We start from the raw sequence: 21,296 nt of genomic DNA on the forward strand, positions 1-21,296 counted from the left end.
TTTCGCCAAGGGAAGAGTTTTGGCCCTCTCGGCTCACCGTCCGCTCAGCCTCCGCAGCAGCCGTAAACTCCGCCCCCTGCGCCCTGGACGGCGCGAAAACCCAATTGACAAGAACTCCCTCCGAAGCCCTTCGGTCCGACCTGCGTTCCGCTTGCTGTCCCCACCTGGACCCCAGTCTCCAGCTGTCAGCCTGGAGTGCCCGCGACGGCGGCACCTTGGCCACACCCGCCGCGCCCCAGGGGCCTCGCTGCCCGCGCTTTCTCACCGCCTCTTTCCGCCTTCGGCTCGGCTGAGCTGGGCCCAGCCTCTGCGCCGGCTTCGTGCCGGTGAGCGCGGGGACTCCGAGACGGACTCGGCAGCCCAGCAACTGGCTCCTCCTGGAGCAGGCCGCCTCCATGGCCTCCGAGAAGCCCGGCCCGGACCGCGTAAGGTCCTAGGAACCGGGATTCCGGGAAGCCGGGAGCATGGTGGGGGTCCTAGCCATGGCGGCTGCAGCTGCACCCCCTCCCGTGAAGGATTACGAGATTGAGGTGAGGTCGAGTATCTGTCGAGTTCCTTTCTCTGTGTGTTGGGGAACTGGGGTGTGTGGAAGGTGCTCCCCACTTTGCCTGTAATGAGGGGAAAGAGGGATATTGTGTGGAACAGTTGCCAAAGTGTGTCGTTTCTTAGAGTCGTGTTAAGTCCTTACAAGCACTGGGATTGTGAGATCTTTGCGGGTTCGCAGTAAATTGGAATTTAAGTTACCATCGCCGGTTCCCAGATCCTGATATGTTGGTGGACCGTGATGTTTTGGACTTTTGGCGTGTCACGAAGTCAAGTTCTGGGTTCATGATATGGAATCATAGAACTTTAGCGTTGAACAAAATCTTTAGCTTCAATCAGTTCATACATTTACCTGTTCTAGCAATGCCACTTAGAGTGTCACTACAGGAATCAAACAAGCTACCTAGTAAAGAAATCAATTTCTTATGGCTCCAGAGGTTGTTATACTGTAGTTAGGAGTTCCAGTGTGGCGTGCAGATGTTCTCCTGTGTTTATCAGGTTTCAGTGCAATGCACTAAGCCGTCATTATAATAATGAGATTCCAATACCGTGAAGTAGTGGGCTAGCATGTTAAAGTAGACTTGCTATATGTTTACACCTTTTCATCTCAGGCTAGCCTTCTAACTGAAGTATGTATCTTGGCATCCTTGAAGTGAGCTAAGATGTATATTCATTTAACTGTGACTCTTAGTTGTTTTTTTAGGTTGGAGTGACTTTTGTCTACTTGATAATAGTTGTTATGTTGATATGTTTTTGCTAAATCATGTGAGTTACTTAGTTTGTATCAGGTGTGCAGGAGGATTTCTCTGGTACTTGATTTACACAGTTCTTGATTTTTGTATCGTCAGTCTTGTCAGTCTTTTGGTACAGTTTCTGCTTTTGGTACCCTGCTTGGTGAGCCTATTTCATAATAATGATGCTGTTTAGTATGGTAAGGGTAAGGGCCTTATACCCATTATTTTGCTTAATATCAACACTGTGATAAGGTATTATCTGTATTGCACAGGTGAAAGAAGATTAAAAAGTACTTCAAAGTAAGTTAAATTAAAAAATTTTTTAAAGTGGCCAGGTGCAGTGGCTCACACCTGTAATCCTAGCACTCTGCCAAGGCAGGACAATTGCTTGAAGTCAGGAGTTCAAGTCCAGCCTGAGCAAGAGTAAGAACCCAGTCTCTACCAAAAAATAGAAACTATTAGCCAGGCTTGGTGACATGTGCCCGTAGTCCCAGCTACTCAGGAGGCTAAGGCAGGAGGATAGCTTGAGCCCAGGGGTTTGAGGTTGCAGTCAGCTGTGATGATGATACTGCACTCTATCCAGGGCGAGAGAGCAAGATTCTGTCTCAAAAAAAAAAAAAGAAAGAAAAATATTTTTTTACAAAGTTAAAAAGAATTTGCTTAAGGTTCCACAACAGTAGATGTCAGAGCTAGCCCTTGAACTTAGATTGGCCTGACTCTAGCCTATTGTATAGGGCCTGATACCATCTCAGAGTTATAAATAATAATAACTCATTAGCATTTTTCTAATACATTTATGATTTCATTTTAACATATACAATTTTAACCTGTCTATAATTTATTTTGCCTCATATTTATCCAAATGGTTAGAAATTTGTCCCAGTACTATTTATTAAGTGCTTCTTTTCCCACTAATTTGAATGCTACTTTACTGTATCTAAGTTTTAAAAGATATATTTATGTCTGTTTCAGTTTTCTTTTTAAAAAATTTTTATTTATTTATTTTTTGAGATAGGGTCTCTCTCTCTGTTGTCCAGGCTAGAATGCTATGGTGTCATCATAGCTTACTACAACTTCAAATTCCTGGGCCCAAGTGATCTTCCTACCTCGGCCTCCCCAGTAACTGGGACTACAGGCGCATACCACCAAGCCCAGCTAATTTTTATACTTCTTTTTGTAGACATGGGGTCATGCTTTGGTGCTCAGGCTGGTCTTGAACTCCTAGCCGCAAGTGATCCTCCAGCCTTGGCTTCCCAAAGTGCTAGGATTTTTTTTTTTTGAGACAGAGTCTCACTCTATTGCCCTGAGTAGAGTGCAGTGGCGTCAGCCTAGCTCACAGTAACCAACCTCAAACTCCTGGGCTCAAGCAATCCTTCTGCCTCAGCCTCCCAAGTAGCTGGGACTACAGGCATGCGCCACCATGCCTGGCTAATTTTTTCTATATATTTTTAGTTGGCCAATTAATTTCTTTCTATTTTTAGTAAAGACAGGATCTCGCTCTTGCTCAGGCTGGTCTCCAACTCCTGACCTTGAGCTATCCTCCTGCCTCGGCTTCCCAGAGTGCTAGGATTACAGGCGTGAACCACTGTGTCTGGCCTGTTTTAGGTTTTCTAGTTTGTTCCATTGAGCTGCTTGCTTATTCCTGCATCAGTACTATGCTTTTTTCTTTTCTTTCTTTTTTTCCTTTTCCTCCTTCCCCTGCAGTACTATGCTTTTAATCATGATAGCTTTATAATGTGTTTTAATTTTCTAGAAATATAAATCCTCCATTCATTAGTTATCTTTTAAGAAATGTCCTTGTTATTTGGGCAAGTTTATGCTACCAAATGAACTGAGGGAAGTTAAAATTAAAAGACTGATGGGACTTTTTATTTATTTATTTTTGATTTTTTGTAACCAATAAGTTGATATCTATTTTCTATTATGTAAGTTACTTTGTTTATTTTTACTCCCCCTTAACGTCAATGTAAATTACTAATTTATGACCAACAAAAATATAACTATGCTTAGCATTATAATCATCTTGATACTGTGACTGTAATAGCTAATGCAGGAGAGAGGTTGTAACTTCTAGTAGCAAACTAAACCACTGGATTCGTGGTAGGTGTTCTTATGGTGATCTTTCACCATAATTTCTACTTTGTTGCTATATTTTGGGATGTTGGGCTTATTCACTAAGTACCTGGTTCTTAGAAATATAATATTAATATAAATATAAAAATAAATATAAAGGTGTTCATATTTAACTAAAAAAGTAAAAAGGGAATGGAATTAATATTTATAAGGTCCCTATCATGTGTCAGACTTCACATATTTTTATATAGGGTGTTTAGTATAGATTCTGTGGGGTAGGCGGTGCTTTTCAAAGATTATAAACAGGGGCCAAAAGAAATGAATAAATTTTCTTATAAGTATAGTGTCCTTGATTTTGTTTTAATATAAACATTTTATTGAAGTATAGTATATACACAATAAAGTGCACAAATTGTGAGTATACAGCTTGATATGAAATTGAGATTTGAATATAGGTTTAAAGTTTATAGTAAAGTTCATAGCTCATTTTCTTTTGAGTAGATCACGTTTTTCGCCTAAAGAAGCCTTCCTTTATTTTTATCCAATTACTTAAATTATTAGATCATGTTTAAAATTTATATTTTGTGGCCGGGTGTGGTAGCTCACGCCTGTAATCCTAGCACTTTGGGAGGCCGAGGCGGGCGGATTGCTCAAGGTCAGGAGTTCGAAACCAGCCTGAGCGAGACCCCGTCTCTACCAAAAATAGAAAATTATTTGACCAACTAAAAATATATATACAAAAAATTGGCCGGGCATGGTGGCGCATGCCTGTAGTCCCAGCTACTCGGGAGGCTGAGGCAGGAGGATTGCTTGAGCCCAGGAGTTTGAGGTTGCTGTGAGCGAGGCTGACGCCATGGCACTCACTCTAGCCTGGGCAACAAAGTGAGACTCTGTCTCAAAAAAAAAAAAAAAATTTATATTTTGTATTATTTTGCTTGAAATAAATGCCTTTTTTTCTTTTAAATTGCTAGCCATGCAAAAAGCGAAGGAAAGACGGTGACAGATCTTCATGCAAAACAATTACAAAATATTTATCACCAGTAGAGAAGACTGGAGACAGAGTTTTTGCTTCATCGAAACCCAGTAATATTCTGGATTATTTTAGAAAGACTTCGCCCATAAAGGAGAAGACAAAATCAATGAGAGAGTGCAAGATAAAGTCATCTGCATCATTGCCCATTGACAGCAGCAAAGACTATAAGGCACCTTTGGAAATGTTCTCAAATAAAGAGTTTAAGAAGAAAGGAAAGAGGGTTAATTTATCTCATCAACTAAATAATATCAAAACTGAAAATGAATCTCCAATTGAAATTAATAGTGATGATAGCAAAGAAGACTCTAGTTTAAATAACGATTTTGTGGAAAGTAGTACTTCTGTTTCACTTTACAAGAAACATGTAGAGGTACTTGCAGAAAGCGTCCAGGATATAAAAAATCAGTCAAGTACTATGACCTCCAAGAAAAATTCTAAAAAAGTAAATCCTCAACAAGGGACCACAAAAAATGATTGCAAAAAGTTGAGAAAAAGGAAGCGCAGAGATGTACTAGATCTATCTGAAAGTTTACCCTTGGCTCAGGAAGTAAATCTGCTTAAGAAAGATGGTGAAGATAGTAAACAGATAATGCCTTTCCTGACTAATGAAATTAAGACTACTACTAATGATGTAAACTCTAAAGATAATGTAACTAAAATAGCCCAGTTAAGTGATAGTACAATAACTGTATCATATGAGGAATTTTTAAAAAGTCACAGGGAAAATAAAGTGGAACAGATACCAGACTCAACAATGTCAATTTGTGTACCTTCTGAAACTGTTGAAGAAATAGTCAAAAGTGGTTATATAAGCGATACAGAAAACTGTGAAATTTCCCAGCAGGTACACTTTAAGACAGTTACTGTTCTTGCACAAGTTCACCCTATTCCCCCTAAAAAGATGGGGAAAATACCTCGAATTTTCTTGAAACAGAAGCAACTTGAAATGGAAAATAGTCTATCTGATCCTGAGAATGAACAGACAATTCAGAAAAGAAAATCTAATGTTGTTATACAGGAGGAAGAATTAGAATTGGCAGTGTTGGAAGCCGGAAGTTCTGAAGTGGTGAAACCAAAATGTACTCTAGAAGAAAGACAGCAATTTATGAAAGCATTTAGGCAGCCAGCATCAGATGCACTTAAAAATGGAGTTAAAAAGTCTTCTGATAAGCAGAAAGACCTTAATGAAAAATCTCTAAATGAGGAAGGAAGAGATAACAATTCTAAAAAAATCATGGAAAATCCTGGTATTCAAATGGTTTTAAATAATGACAATTCACAATCACACACTGATAAAGAAAGCTTTCCTAAGGCAAAAAGTAAAAAACTAAAGAAAAAGGGTAAGAAAACATTAGATAGTGGGGATATTCCAGGTGAAAACCTAGAGGGAAATAGTCAAAAGAAAGAAACAACCTTTTCCTTAAAAGATAAACAAAATCAAAATAGGATGAGAATGAGTTTAAGACAAAAGAAAACAGAAGTTTTCAAAAGCAGCACTTTATTTAACAGTGAAAATCTTGTTTGTGTAGCAAGTGATGACCCTTTAAAGATTTCCCGTTTGTGTAACAATAAATCATCAAGAAAAACTAGCACACCAGTTAAAGATAAGGTTATGTGTTCTAAAGCTGAGCCCGAAGACAGCTTGGTAATTGTTTCTACACCCAAATCAACCAGAAGGTCTGTAAGAAGTAAAAGTATGCCTACTCTAGTAACCATTAGAGATACTGATTCCGAAGATGCACAAGATAATAGTCCAGTAAAGGCCTCCACTCCAAAAGCAGCCAGCTTATCAGAAAAGCATAGCTTATATACAGCGGAATTAATAACAGTACCCTCTGATTCAGAGAGCCCTATTAGGTAAAGTTTTGTTTTGTTCTAGTATTCTGCATGTGTTATTACCTGGGGAGGAAAATATGTCAAGTATTTGACAATGTTATTTTTTCTAGAAAACATCTGATTTACAAGAAAAAGAACAGAGTTTGAAAAAAATGCTGCTTAGGCTGGGTGCGGTGGCTCACACCTGTAATCCTAGCACTCTGGGAGGCCGAGGCGGGAGGATTACTCGAGGTCAGGAGTTCAAAACTAGCCTGAGCAAGAGTGAGACGCCGTCTCTACTATAAATAGAAATTAATTGGCTAACTACTATATATAGAAAAAATTAGCCGGGCATGGTGACGCATGCCTGTAGTCCCAGCTACTTGGGAGGCTGAGGCAGAAGGATTGCTTAAGCCCAGGAGTTTGAGGTTGCTGTGAGCTAGGCTGATGCCATGGCACTCTAGCCCAGGCAAAAAAAAAAAAAAAAAAGATTCTAAAGCCTAATTTTCTATAAAGTTCATTATTTCTAAAGGAAATAATAAAATTTGGCTTTCTTTTGAGTCTGGTTTGAAACTGATGGAGTTATTTTATTTTATTTTTTTTTGAGATGCCGACGCACAGAGCCACGCAGCCCCTGATGGAGTTATTTTTTTCTTCCTGTTTTAGAACAGTCTAGGAATTGGAGTACTAGTTGGTTTTTATCTATATTTAATTGATATTCTTATACATTGTAATCATGAAAATGTTTCTGAATACTTTATCTTTTTTTCAGAATGAAATTCACCAGAATAAGTACTCCCAAAAAGTCTAAGAAAAAATCTAAGAGAAGATCTGAGAAATCTGAAGCAACTGATGGAGATTTTACTTCTCCAGCTAGAAAGGTAATTAAAATACTAGTCCTAAAAGTGGCATTCTGTTTCCCTAAAAATAAAACAAAAAACCCACATTACTATTGGAAGTAATAAGCCAAAAGAAAATTCATATATTTCACAAATTGATTAACTACAACCCTATATTATTTTTCACTATTATTCCATTCCTCTAGTTAGTTTATTAAGATATTTTATTAAGATATCTTATTGTGAGATGAGTGCAGTCAATAAGGGCAGAGTATAATTTACCTATAAAAAGCTTTCTTAGTTTACAATCCAATAATTTTCTCTGAGGCTGCCTGTCTTAGTTTGGGCTGCTATAACAAGTTATAGACTGGTGACTTAAACGACAGAAATTTATTTCTCACAGTTCTGGGAATTGGGAAGTCCAAGATCAAAGTGCCAGTCTATCCAGTGTCTGGATAGGTTTGCAGATGACCTCACATGCTGGAGAGCAGGCAGAGTGAAGGCTCCACCCTCATGATATAATTACTTCCTAAAGGCCCCACCTCCTAATACCATCACATTGGGGGTTAGGATTTCAACGTATGAATTCTGGGGGGGACACATTCAGCCCGCCTCTAGGTCATGATTGAATTTTCGATTTATTTCTATAGCTTAGCCTTACAGGCTCATAAGTAAAGTTCCTCAGTCTTGCTATTATTGATGTTTTGGGTGGATAATTCTTTGTTGTGGAGGGCTGTCCTGTGCATTGTAGGATATTTAGCAGCAACCCCAGCCCCTACCCATAAGATGGCAATAGCACCCCAACTACTGTAGTTTTGACAACAAAAAATGTCTGCAGACATTGCTAAATATCCCCTAGAGGGAAAAAACCACCTCTACTTGAAAAGCCACAGCTCTAAAGGGAGAGGTATGTATGATATGTAAGAATTGTTAAGTTGGTTCTACAAAATAAGCTGCAGGTCCCCACCATGGGAGAATTGGATTCTCTCCAGGGCAAGTTTTGTTTTTTTTAATTTAATAGCTGTCATACTTTTGTTGCTTATCACATTCTAGGCATTGTGCTGAGTTCATATTATTATTGTCATAAAGTAAATATTTAAATATTTTTTTTCTTAGTGGATAGAATAGTGGAAATTGTCATAAAGTAAATATCATTTTTTAGTCAAAAGGGTGTGCTAAAAAAAACATATCGTTTAACCCTGTTTTGTAGATGAAGGAACTTGCAGTTCATGAGATGAGGAAATTTGTTTTTATTTGTTACTCTGGGAAGAATATTTCCTAGAGTCATACAACTATGAGTAGTTAGAAAGATAGTTCTTAGCCTATTGGAAAGCTGACTGTACCACAGCTAAAGATTAAAAGTCTCTGAGGTGAACTTTATCCCATATATTTTGTTCTTCCTGATAATAATTCTAGAGGATAACTTTAATTTTAGAAATCTTGTGCCTTGGTTTGCATCATGTACTGCTCAGAATTGGGATTCAGTAATAAATTTTCCAGCAAGACCAATGTCAAAATTAAATGTATACAAATTGGGGCCCTTTTGAAATTATATAGATCAGTTATTTTATCTCATTAGTGTGTCAGTGAACCTCTTACCACAGGGCCCTTGTTCTCTGAAGGCTTATCCAGGCTTATGTGCTAGATCTAGGAGAAAATCTTAGTAATTTTCTGGGAGAGAATTTTCATGTTTTTATGAGAATGAGGAGTAATCTGGTTTTCCTAAGAGCCCCATAGTCATAACAGCTTAATGTTTATCCTTCCAAATAATAATTTAATAGTTACATATTTATCCTTCTAGACTTTTTTCTGTGCTTAAATGTAAAAGGCATCATATAATGTAAACTGTTTTACATCTTGCTGTATGTGTGTGTTTTTAATTCCAACATAAAAACCTGTAGAACTCAGAGTATGGAAAGCACATTCTCTGGATTCTGGAAGATAATATTTAGATGCACATGGTCACATTGTGTACCAATGGCAGAGCTAGTTCTGAAGGCCAGACTTTATTCTTACCTAGTGCTCTTTTCCATACCATAATACCCTTTTAGCTTTGCTCTAAAAGATTCATTGTAAAGTATTCTCAACTCTTAAAGTTATGACATATGTTTTATGTACCTGGTATGTATCATTCTCTCTTTCTCTGTCTCTATGTGTGTGTGATATGTATACACACACTAGTACACACAATAATAATGTATACTATAAATTGTACTATACCTATCTGTTCTTACGCTTTCATTGGTATCCTATATAGGTACCTTGAGGCCTAGGTTCACATATAACATTTTTCCTTTATAGTATTCAACCAGAGCCTTGCATACGGTAGGCTGAGTAACTATTTGTGTTTGGAAAGTTCTTTGCTTGAATTTGAAGACTAGCATACAAAATAGATTGCCAAATTTATACTACAGATATCCTTCTGGGTGTTTTATACATTTTTAAATATATTTATTTGGATAATTTCAAGTAAGAAACAAAGGCAAACTAATTATAACTAGACATATTTTCATTTAAAGTTCTAAAGGTAGATTTGAATAACCACTTCTTTGTTGTTTTTTAAAAATTTTTAATTCTTCTTTTTTATTTGTGATCAGTAAGACTGCCAGAACTTTGTTGATTCTTTAATGTGATTTGCAATTGTATTTTTTCTGTTATTATATATTATTATTTTTTCTATTAATGTAAAATATTCGCCAGCAGTCTAAATCAATATTTCAAATTTTTGTCTAGGCAAGCAATGCTTCAAAAAATATATCAAAAGCAAAACAATTGATTGAAAAAGCAAAAGCTTTACACATCAGTAGATCAAAGGCCACTGAAGAAATATCGATACCCTTAAGGCGTTCCTCTAGACACCAGACACTTACTGAAAAGAAGAAATTATCAGAAAAAGAAGTAAGTATTAACAAATATCTATTCGTAGAAATTCTGTCCTATTTTGTTGTTTAGAGTGGGAGAAGGACACCATTATAAAGTTACAAAGTAGCTTTGTGTGATAGCCTTGAAATAGTACTGTGTTTCCCCGAAAATAAGACCTACCCATAAAATAAGCCCTAGCAGGATTTCTAAGCATTTGTGCGATATAAGTCCTACCCGGAAAATAAGACCTAGTCAGGAGCGTGGCTACACAGCGTATCTGCACAACCCATGCATTTCGTTGTGGAGTGGTAAAGAAGACGAGCAGCCCTTCTCATCTGCCCCATGAGAGCTCTATTGCTCCACATAAGGGATGGGGGCCAATGGTTCTAAAGGAAATAGAGGCCAGGCGCGGTGGCTCAAAACCAAGAGTGAGACCCCATCTCTACTATAAATAGAAAGAAATTAATTGGCCAACTAATATATATAAAAAAAAATTAGCCGGGCATGGTGGTGCATGCCTGTAGTCCCAGCTACTTGGGAGGCTGGATTGCTTGAGCCCAGGAGTTTGAGGTTGCTGTGAGCTAGGCTGATGCCACGGCATTAATTCTATCTAGCCTGGGCAACAAAGCGAGACTCTGTCTCAAAAAAAAATAAATAAATAAAAATAAAGGAAATAGAGTCATAAGAAATTCAGGATGGGATTTGGGGTTTGGAGAGTTATGATGATATTCCAGAAGAAGACGACTTGACTATATTTGAATCAATGTAGATTGTTGTGTACTGTACTTAAAAAAAATAACACATCCCCTGAAAATAAGCCCTAGGGTGTCTTCTTGAGGAAAAATAAATATAAGACCCTGTCTTATTTTGGGGGAAACATGGTAGAAGGAATATCATTTTTATTTCTGCTTTAAAGGCCTTTGGCTCCTTTTGTCTACAGAATTCAGTCCAAATTTTTCTCAAGTAACTAAAGATCCTTCATAGGCTGAACTAGCTCTTCCCTTCCCTCGAAACATCTCTTTGCTCTAGTAACTCTATTAATTTCTCCCCAAATGGTGCAGCTTTCACTGTTTTCATTTTATTGGCTTAGTGTGAAATATACTTTCCAAGTATTCTCTTCTACCTGAGAAATTCCTACTCAAACTTTAAGATCAAGCTAAATGCCACCATCTCTTTTTTAAAAAATAGCTTTATTTAAAAAATAGCTTTCGAGATATAACTCACATACCATACAATTTACCATTCAAATTGTAGCTTTTAGTATATTCACAGAGTTGTGTATCCATCACCACAATCAATTTTAGAACATTTTCATTACCCTAAAAAGAAACCCCATTTCCCTTAGCTGTTGCCTCCCAATCCCTCCATTTCCTCAGCCGTAGCCAACTACTAGTCTGCTTTCTGTCTCTATAGATTTGCCTGTTATGGGCAGTTCATGTAAATGGTATCATATAACATATGGTCCTTTTTATCTGGCTTAGGATGTAATTTTAAGATTCACCCATGTTATAAACCTCAGTATTTCATTTCTTTTTATTGCCAAATAATATCCCATTGTATGTATATACTACATTTATTTGCCCATTCATCAGTTAATGGACATTTGGGTTGTTTCTATTTTTTTGCTATTTTGACTAATCTTATGAACATTCCTCCACCGCTGCCTCCTGAAAGCTGTACTGATGCCTTCAAGACAGACAGTTTCCTTGCCTATATGTACTTTACTTTTCCTGTTTTTTGGAACTTTACTCAATATTGCTCTCACTACACTGTATTTTTACCATCTATGCATGGACTAGTTCTTCCTCTGTTCTGTAAACTCTAATGTAACATTTGAGGCCAATTTGTGAATTTTATTTGCCTGTATATTCCCAATTCCTTCTAAATTGCTTCACACATGGTTGGTGCTTAATAAATGTAAGCTGACCACAGGAAAATTTTCCTGACCACAAGAAAATATCAGACTTCATTCTAATACTAGGAGGTATAGTTTTCTAGGATGTATAGTTTTAAAAGAGGTATAACTAGAATTTTAATAGCTTGGTCATATTGATTATTTTCTTTGGAATATAGTATATTAGTTGCTTTGTTAAAAAAGAAAGCCCTTGGTTGTAATAAACCCACTCTGATATCATATAAACCTGTGTGATATAAGCATAGATTCCTACCATTCTATCATGTGTTTATGGGTTTTTTTGTTTTTTTTTTCTTTTTTGAGACAGAGTCTTACTCTGTTGCCCAGGCTAGAGTAAATGCTGTGGCGTCAGCCTAGCTCACAGCAACCTCAAACTCCTGGGCTTAAGCGATCCTTCTGCCTCAGCCTCCCGAGTAGCTGGGACTACAGGCATATGCCACCAAGCCCGGCTAATTTTTTCTATATATAGTAGAACATATATATATACATACACACATATACATATATATGTGTGTGTATATATGTATACATATATATACACACATATATATATTAGTTGGCCAATTAATTTATTTCTATTTTTATAGTGGAGACGGGGTCTCGCTCTTGCTCAGGCTGGTTTCGAACTCCTGACCTCGAGCAATCTTTCCGCCTCAGCCTCCCAGAGTGCTAGGATTATAGGCGTGAGCCTCTGTGCCTGGCCATGTGTTTTCTGTTAATCAGATAATGTCCATCGGAGCATTATGGAGCCACTAATTTAATTATTTTGGTTTTTTTTTTTTTTGGGGGATAGAGTCTTCCTCTGTGACCTAGGCTAGAGTGTAGTGGTGCAATCATAGCTTACTGTAACCTTACTGTACTCCCGTGCTCAATTGATCCTCCTGCTTCAGCCTCCTGAGCAGCTAGAACTAAAGAGGTGTGCCACCATGCCTGGCTGATTTTTTAAAATTTTTTTATAGAGATGGGGTCTTGCTATGCTGCCCAGGGTGGTCTCAAATTCCTGGGCTCAAGCAATGCTCCTGCCTCGGTCCCCCAGAGTACTGTGATTACAGGTGTGAGCCACTGTGCCCATCCTTGTCTGTGGTTTCTATCACTGTATTTCTTTTGAAATTTTAATGACAGTAATTATATGATATACTTAAAATTTTTTTTGTCATAGGAGTCTGTAATAATAATAGATTCAAGTCCTACATCTTCAAAGCAGCCAGAGAAAAATCAGAAGAAACTTCAGTGTTTGAATGATGTGCTTGGAAAAAAACTTAACAAGTCTACTAAAAATGCGCCAGGTAATCAGATTTATTGACATTTATGATGAATAGTAGAATGTTTGGGGGGATTGTTCTGAATGTGCTCATGATGCATATCTAATCTTTTATAATATGTAAAATTTTAATTGTTTCATATTATTTCTATTTTGTTAAGTAAGATTATGATGTAGTGAAGAGTTTTTCAAAGGGAAATTGAGCATATTTTAATTTATTGCATTTCTGCGTATCTTTTTAGTGTTAGTTAAGTTGGTGGTTCCTAAACCCGATCATAAAAATCATTTAAAACATCTTTAGGTTCTTTCCTAGACATACTGAATAAAAATCTGCCAAACTGGGTTGTAGGATTCTTTAGTTTAAAAAAAAAAGTTCAAGGCCGGGCGCGGTGGCTCACGCCTGTAATCCTAGCACTTTGGGAGGCCGAGGCGGGCGGATCGCTCAAGGTCAGGAGTTCGAAACCAGCCTGAGCGAGACCCCGTCTCTACCAAAAATAGAAAGAAATTAATTGACCAACTAAAAATATATATACAAAAAATTAGCCGGGCATGATGGCGCATGCCTGTAGTCCCAGCTACTCGGGAGGCTGAGGCAGTAGGATCGCTGAGCCCAGGAGATTGAGGTTGCTGTGAGCCAGGCTGACGCCACGGCACTCACTCTAGCCTGGGCAACAAAGTAAGACTCTGTCTCAGAAAAAAAAAAAAAAAAAAGTTCATTAGGAGAGTCTGATATTGCCAGGTTCAGGGAACAGATCATTATATTAAAAATTTCTTAAAAAATTTTTTTTTTCTTTAAGAGATGGGGTTTCAGTCTGTTGCCCAGTCCGGAGTACAGTGGCTTGATCATAACTCGCTGCAGCCTTGAATTTCTGGGCTTAGGTCATCCTTTAGCCTTAGCTTTCCATGTCTCTGGGATTATAGGGGTGAGCCATCCTGCCTGCCGTATAAAACTTTTCTAATTAAAATAAATGAAAAAGTTAAATTTTTAAAAATTTTAAAAGATACTTTGAAATTATGTGAAGGTAAATGGAGATTGTAAACATTGATACTAACCTAAATATTTTTTTTCCCTAAGGAAACATGAAAGTTGCTCCTTTATTTCTTCCCAGAAAGCCACAAAAACCAGTCGATCTTATTCTTGGTTTTGATGAAGGAAGGTCAGTCCAATACAAATGTCAAAATGCCAAAATGTTTTATGGAATGCATTTTGTATTTATTCCTTTATTTTGATGAGAAAGCATGTAAATTATCATTTGAAGCTTTTATAAGTCCATTTTAAAAGATAACAATATTGACAGGGCTACGATTGCTATTTAGAGATCTTGGTTTTTGCAAATGTTTTATGACCATGTCTAGATAAAACAGAGCAGTAAACAAGCAAACCAAAAATACAGAAAGCTGATTGTGGACTTTATTCAATAAGTATTTAAATCTCTACTACTATGTACCGGGTACATTTGGTATGATGGATATTATGGAGACAAGACAAATACAGTCCCCATCCACATGAGGCTTATAGGGACTATCTAAGATTAAACATTAATTGGGCCAAGAAATGAAAAATTGTAGTTGTGCTAAGGAGAGGCAAACAATTCTATTAGTGTTTATATTAAGGAGATTTGTTCTGGTAAGAAAGGCTTCACTGAGGAAATGATACCTGAACTGAAATCTCAGGGATAAGCATGAGTTCATCAGGGGTAAGAACAGTGTTCAGCCAGAGGGAACAGTCTGTGCAAAGTCCCTATAGCTGGAAGGAGCACAGTAATACCAAAGACTGACAGAATGCTATTGTGGCTTGAGCACAGAGGGCAGGGGTGAGAGGAATGTGAGATTCTTTTGTTTTTTTTTAAGGGACCTTCGAGGGGAAGAAGTGTGAGGGAAGAAGCATGGAGGGAGGGAAGGGACAGGAATGTGAGATTAAGCTGGAGAGGTGGGTGCCAGCCAATTTAGGCCCTCGCAGGCCATGTTAAAAAATTCATCATTACGCTAAGAGCAATAAGTAGCCAAAGGGTTTGAAACAAGAGTGTGGATATAAACATATCTAGATTTTGAAAGTTTAATCTGTGTGCTGGATGAATCTAGCTATTGCATAAAGAATGGAATGAGAGAAGGGTTAGAGGGGACCTAGGAGTACAGATGTGAGATGATGGAGGTGAGGTCTAGGGTATTAGAAATGATGTATAAAAAGATTTTAGGAGGTCGGGTGTGGTGGCTCATGCCTGTAATCCTAGCACTCTGCGAGCCCGAGGTGGGAGGATCGCTCAAGGTGAGGAGTTCAAAACCAGCCTGAGCAAGAGCAAGACCCCATCTCTACTAAAAATAGAAAGAAATTAATTGACCAACTAAAAATATATAGAAAAAATTAGCCGGACATGGTAGCACATGCCTGTAGTCCCAGTTACTGGGGAGGCTGAGGCAGAAGGATTGCTTAAGCCCAGGAGTTTGAGGTTGCTGTGAGCTAGGCTGATGCCACGGCACTCTAGCCCGGGCAACAGAGTGATACTCTGTCTTAAAAAGAAAAAAGTTGCTAGAAAACTACAAAGACTCCCATATCCTTTTCACCAAGAGTTCCATGCCCTTGACTGCTTTTATTAAGGAGTACAGACCTTATGTGCTATAGGATGACCCTCAACCTGGGTCTCTCTGATTTCCTCATGACCAGACTCAGGTTGTACACTCTTGTTTGTCAGGATTACCATGGAAGCAGTGCTTTGCTCTTCTCAGTGCATCCCATAAGGAGGCAGGCATGTGACATTAACCTTGATCAGCTGGATGTGTTGGTATCTGCCAGATTTGTTGATCTTAAATTCATCTTTTTCCCTTTGAAATTAATATTTTGTTGGAAAGTATTCTAAGATAATGCCAATATCTTGTTCTTCATTAAACCTGTAGAGTTATTGGCCTTAACATTGATGACTTCTACCTGAATTAATTACATTATGACGGTTGCCAAATGGTGCTTCTCCATTGCAGTCATTATTTCTTTGTTAGTTGGCTGCTTTTTAGGGGAGAGCTTTTGTGTCTCCTCACATTTATCTATTTATTCATTTACCTCTTCATTCCTATTTTATTCAGCAGCTTATAATCCATTAATATTATTTATTGTGATGCTCAAATTGTTTTTAATTTGGCCAGTGTGACCCTTCAGCTTGGTAAATATGTCTCTTTGACATATCCTCATGTTTGTTTGTTTGTTTGTTTGTTTGTTTTTTGAGACAGAGTCTCACTCTGTTGCCTGGGCTAGAGTGCCGTGGCGTCAGCCTAGCTCACAGCAACCTCAAACTCCTGGGCTTAAGCAATCCTTCTGCCTCAGCCTCCCAAGTAGCTGGGACTACAGGCATGTGCCACCATGCCTGGCTAATGTTTTCTATAGATTTTTAGTTGTCTAGCTAAATTCTTTGTATTTTTAGTAGAGATGGAGTCTCGCTCTTGCTCAGGCTGATTTCAAACTCCTGAGCTCAAACGATCCACCCTCCTCAATCCAGAGTGCTAGGATTACAGGCGTGAGCCACCGCGCCCGGCCAGGGATCTTGCTCTTGCTTAGGCTTGTCTTGAACTCCTGGGCTCAAGCAATCCTCCCATCTCAGCCTCCCAAAGTACTAGGACTATAGGCATGAGCCACCGTGCCCAGCCAGTTTTTAAAATTAAGTTAAAAGGTTTTATTTTTTAGATAGTTTATTATTTTAAGTGTTTATAACGTTAGCTTTCTTTTTCCAATTATTTTCTTAAAAGTCAAGATACATCTGAAAAACCTCAGAATTGCGACATACAATTTAAAGCAAAACGTGACTTCCTAATGAGTGGTTTACCAGATTTGTTGAAACGACAGATTGCAAAGAAAGCTGCTGCATTAGATGTATACAGTGCAGTGAGTGCCAGTTTCCAGAGAGTTGTTCATGTACAACAAAAGGATGATGGTAAGTTTGTTTATTGTTATTAAATATTTATTCTTCTACAGTTAGAAGTAATATTACATTATGTCAGTTAGTTAAAGATGAGCTAAGATTTAAGTATCGTTCTTCTGATGATTTTAGTGGGAATTTTTAGTTTTTCTTCGGTACCCATGTGGGATTGGTTCCAGGACCCTTTTGGGTATCAAAATCTATGGATGCTCAAATCCCTTATATAAAATGGCATAGTATTTGCATTTAAACTGTGCACATGGTCTGGTATACTTTATATCACCTCTAGATTATATCTAATATAATGGAAATGCTATGTAAATATCGTTATACTGTACTGTTTAAGGAATAATGACAAGAAAAAAAATCTGTACATGTTCAATACAGACACAACCATCCATTTTCCCCCCTGATTTTTTGATCCACGGTTGATTAAATCCGTGGATGTGGGACCCACAAATACAGAGGGCTGACTATATATGTGTCATCATCTCTTCCTCAGCTTTGGACTCAGTTTACTCAGGACGGGGATGTGGAACATAGAAGCCAAAGATATCCTTAGTCCTTAACCCTTTATGCCAGGGTAGAGCTGGCAAATGTGAGGGACCTTGAGTTAACATTCTCTCAAGAGACACTATGTTTTATTTTTTTATTATTCATTTATTTAGAGATGGAATCTTGCTCTGTCACCTGGGCTAGAGTGCCATGGTGTCAGCCTAGTTCACAGCAGCCTCAAAGTCCTGGGTTCAAGTGATTCTTTTGCCTCAGCCTCCTGAGTAGCTGGAATTACAGGGGCATGCCACCACAGCCAGCTAATTTTCCTATTTTTAGTAGGGACGGGATCTTGCTCTTCCTTAGCTTAATCTCGAATTCCTGAGCTCAAGTCATCCTCCTGCCTTGGCCTCCCAGAGTGCTAGGATTACAGGTGTGAGCCACCTCGCCTGGCCATAAGGCACTATGTTCTAAAAGGAAGGCAGTTTTAAAGGAAGGCAGGAAGGAAGTTATGAAATCATAACCTGTGTGTGATCAGATCGTCTTCAAGAATTTCTTAGAGGAGTTGCAGCCTTGCCCTTGTCCTATCTACTACTGAGTATTCAAAGGAAGTGTGTTTGCTGCCTCTGCAGGACAGCTTTTGCTGCTTAGTATATAAGTATCTTCTGGAATATGCAGATAACAAGTAGCAAGTGAGCTATTTGCACAGGCCCTTTGTGTAGTGATATTAGCCTAATCATAAAATGATGTAACAAGCACAATCTTACTTTACTTATAGTTTTTAATTACCAATAATATGCAGAGTCTTATAACTTTGTCCTCATTTCTACCTAGAGGGTTGTTTTTGCTTTTGTGGGTTGTTTTTAAGCACAAAAACTGTTAAGTTCTCTGCCAGATTTGTGGTTTGGTTTAGTACACTCGCTCTGCCCATGAAGGTGCATTGTGCTCTGTTCTTCTTTCTTTGCCTTTTAAATTTCTGACGTTGATACTTTGTGAGTTTTGTTCAGCCTCTCTTTAGCATGGGGAATTTCCCAGCTACTTTGTCTAGTAATTTTTTTCTGCTTTTCCTTATTTCCCATCTTTGGCACTGGCCATTCAGTTGATGGTTTTCTTATTTTTAAAGTTTTTAATATCATTTTCTAATAGTATGTGCAATTATAGAAATTAGTTATGCTTTTCTTTCCTGAATTTGATAAACCTATTTTCATAGGAGTGCTGGTATGAAACTTTTACCTGTTTATAGATGAGCAGAGGCAAGTACAGAGGAAGGCTCTCTATTTTGGAATCTTAAGACTTACTGAACATTTACAATTGTCTAGAATTCTATCAAGCAATTCATATACATATCTAGTCTAATCCCCATAATAACTCTAGGAAGTTGAGTATTATAATTATAGCCACTGCTTTTTTGCCCATGCTCACAAGGCTAGTAAGTGGCAGAGTCTGGGTTGGAATCCAGGTCTGACTTAAAAGTTTAGACTTTAGGCCAGGTGCAGTGGCTCATGCCTGTAATCCTAGCACTCTGGGAGGCTGAGACAGGAAGATCACTTGAGCTCAGAAGTTCAAGATCAGCCTGAGCAAGAGCAAGACCCCAAACTCTACAAAAAATAGAAAAAATTAGGCAGGCGTAGTGGCACTTGCCTGTAGTCCCAACTACCGGGGGGGCTGAGGCAGGAGGATCACTTGAGCCCAGAAGTTTGAGGCTGCTGTGAGCTAGGCTAATTCCATGGCACTCTAGCCTGGGCAACAGAGCAAGACTCTGCCTGAAACAAATAAAAAATAAAATAAAAATAAATGTTTAGATACCAACTGCCCCTAAAATTGTTAATCTGTGTATCAAGTTTGATCTAAGTAGAAATGAAGGCTGGGCACGGTGGCTCATGCCTGTAATCCTAGCACTCTGGGTGGCCGAGACGGGCGGATGGCTCAAGGTCAGGAGTCGGAGACCAGCCTGAGCAAGAGTGAGACCCCATCTCTACCGTAAATAGAAAGAAATTAATTGGCCAACTAAAAATATATATAGAAAAATTAACTGGGCATGGCGGCGCATGCCTGTAGTCCCAGCTACTCAGGAGGCTGAGGCAGAAGGATTGCTTGAGCCCAGGAGTTTGAGGTTGCTGTGAGCTTGGCTGATGCCATGGCACTCCAGCCCAGGCAACAGAGTGAGACTCTGTCTCAAAAAAAAAAAAAAAAAAAAAAAGAAATGAAAATTCAGCTGGATATGTATGGTGGCCTGCACCTATAATTTTAGCTACTTGGGAGGCCAAGGCAAGAGGATCACTTGGATCCAGGAGGCCAGCAGTTTGAGGCTGCAGTGCAGTAGGATTGTGCTACTGCCTTCTAGCCTGGGTGACAGAGGGAGACTTCATCTCTTAAAAAAGAAACGAAAAAAGAGGCTGGGCATGGTAGCTCATGCCTGTAGTCCTAGCACTCTGGTTGGCCGAGGCAGGAGGATCGCTAAAGGTTAGGAATTCTGAGACCAGCCTAAGCAAGAACAAGACCCTGTCTCTACTAAAAATAGAAAAAATTAGTTGGGCATGATGACCCACACCTGTGGTCCCAGCTTCCTTAGGAGGCTGAGGCAGAAGGATCCCTTGAGCCCAGGAGTTGGAGGTTGCTGTGAGCTAGGCTGACACCACTACACTCTAGCCTGGCAATAGAGCAAGACTCTGTCTCAAGGAAAAGAAAAAAGAAATGCAAGTTTGCTAATATTTACTTGTTTTTTAACAATTGGGAGGGAAGCCTAGGTATTTTTTATTAATTGTATTTTTTGGACATGAGGATTTCATACACTCATTTGGGTTTTTGTTATTTTTGTGTTAACTATGTAGTTGTCAAATCTTTTCATGTTTACATTTAATATATGAATAATATATAAATAAAGTTAATTAAAATAACTTTTCTGTTTTTCTTTCTTTAGGGTGCCATTTGTGGCATTTGAAACCACCTTCTTGTCCTCTCTTAACTACATTTAAAGAACGCAATACTAAAATAATAGATTTTTCAAAATGTGTTATTGCTCTTGGTGAATTTTCAACATTGAATTCAAATTCAAAAAGCAATAATTCTGCAGTTGTAAGTATTAGAGAGCTCATTCATTGAAGAATATTTCTCCTATCTTTCAGAGAGAAAAAAATTTTTTGGATATCTACTATTGTAGCCTAGAGTTCCTTTTTAGAGTCTAATGTTAAAAAATAAATACTAATTGTAGCACATTTTTCTTTTAAATACTCATAGGGCTTTAAAAACATTTTAAGAAGTAATGAATTTTCAGATATCAGCCACATAGCAGGAATTAAAAAAAAGGAATTAATGAAAGCCAGTTTTGAAAGAATATTAGAGTATATAGCACATTTAGATACATTAGAAATCTACATTATAACCTATTAAGTTTATAAATTATAGTTAGTTGAAAGGGAGAAAAATAAAAATATGAGCTAAATCCTTCAAAAGCTATGCAAATGCAGCTTTGTGTTCGGTAAGTAGAGGTAATCCTACACTGATACTGACTTATTATGGACAAGTGGTTGATAATTGTGATTAACATGAGTAGATGATGTAGGTCTGTTATTGTGCATTTTATTCTTTTTTTTTTTTCTTTTCCTTTGTCTTTTTTCACTCCTCTGTAGACCCAAGGAACATTTTATTCTTTATTGCAATTTATGGGGACAAGGAAAGATTTTACTGAAGAAGTAAGAAATCTTTTGCTGGAGGAAATTAGGTTGTCAAATCCTGAATTTTCTTTGAGAAAATATTTTCCCTTGCTTCTAAAAAAACGACTTGAGCACCAGGTGGTTTCTGAGTGCCATGGTAAACAAGGTTAGTGA

At 38.1% G+C, this 21,296-nt stretch overlaps 1 protein-coding gene across 1 annotated transcript in view; it reads left to right on the forward strand.

The window, feature by feature from the left end:
* Window positions 1-419: 419 nt before the first annotated feature.
* Window positions 420-21,296, forward strand: part of ATAD5 (ATPase family AAA domain containing 5) — a 47,915-nt gene continuing 27,038 nt past the window's right edge. Inside the window, exons 1-9 of the mRNA XM_012738084.3 lie at window positions 420-530; window positions 4,322-6,240; window positions 6,971-7,079; window positions 9,771-9,935; window positions 12,974-13,100; window positions 14,151-14,232; window positions 16,808-16,992; window positions 20,390-20,544; window positions 21,099-21,288. Of these exons, the coding sequence (XP_012593538.2) occupies window positions 465-530; window positions 4,322-6,240; window positions 6,971-7,079; window positions 9,771-9,935; window positions 12,974-13,100; window positions 14,151-14,232; window positions 16,808-16,992; window positions 20,390-20,544; window positions 21,099-21,288 (2,998 nt within the window). The 5' untranslated portion in view covers window positions 420-464. The remainder of the gene's footprint in view (window positions 531-4,321; window positions 6,241-6,970; window positions 7,080-9,770; window positions 9,936-12,973; window positions 13,101-14,150; window positions 14,233-16,807; window positions 16,993-20,389; window positions 20,545-21,098; window positions 21,289-21,296) is intronic.

The sequence above is a fragment of the Microcebus murinus genome, chromosome 18 (assembly GCF_040939455.1).
Source record: "Microcebus murinus isolate Inina chromosome 18, M.murinus_Inina_mat1.0, whole genome shotgun sequence".
In the NCBI taxonomy this organism is placed as follows: Eukaryota; Metazoa; Chordata; class Mammalia; order Primates; family Cheirogaleidae; genus Microcebus; species Microcebus murinus.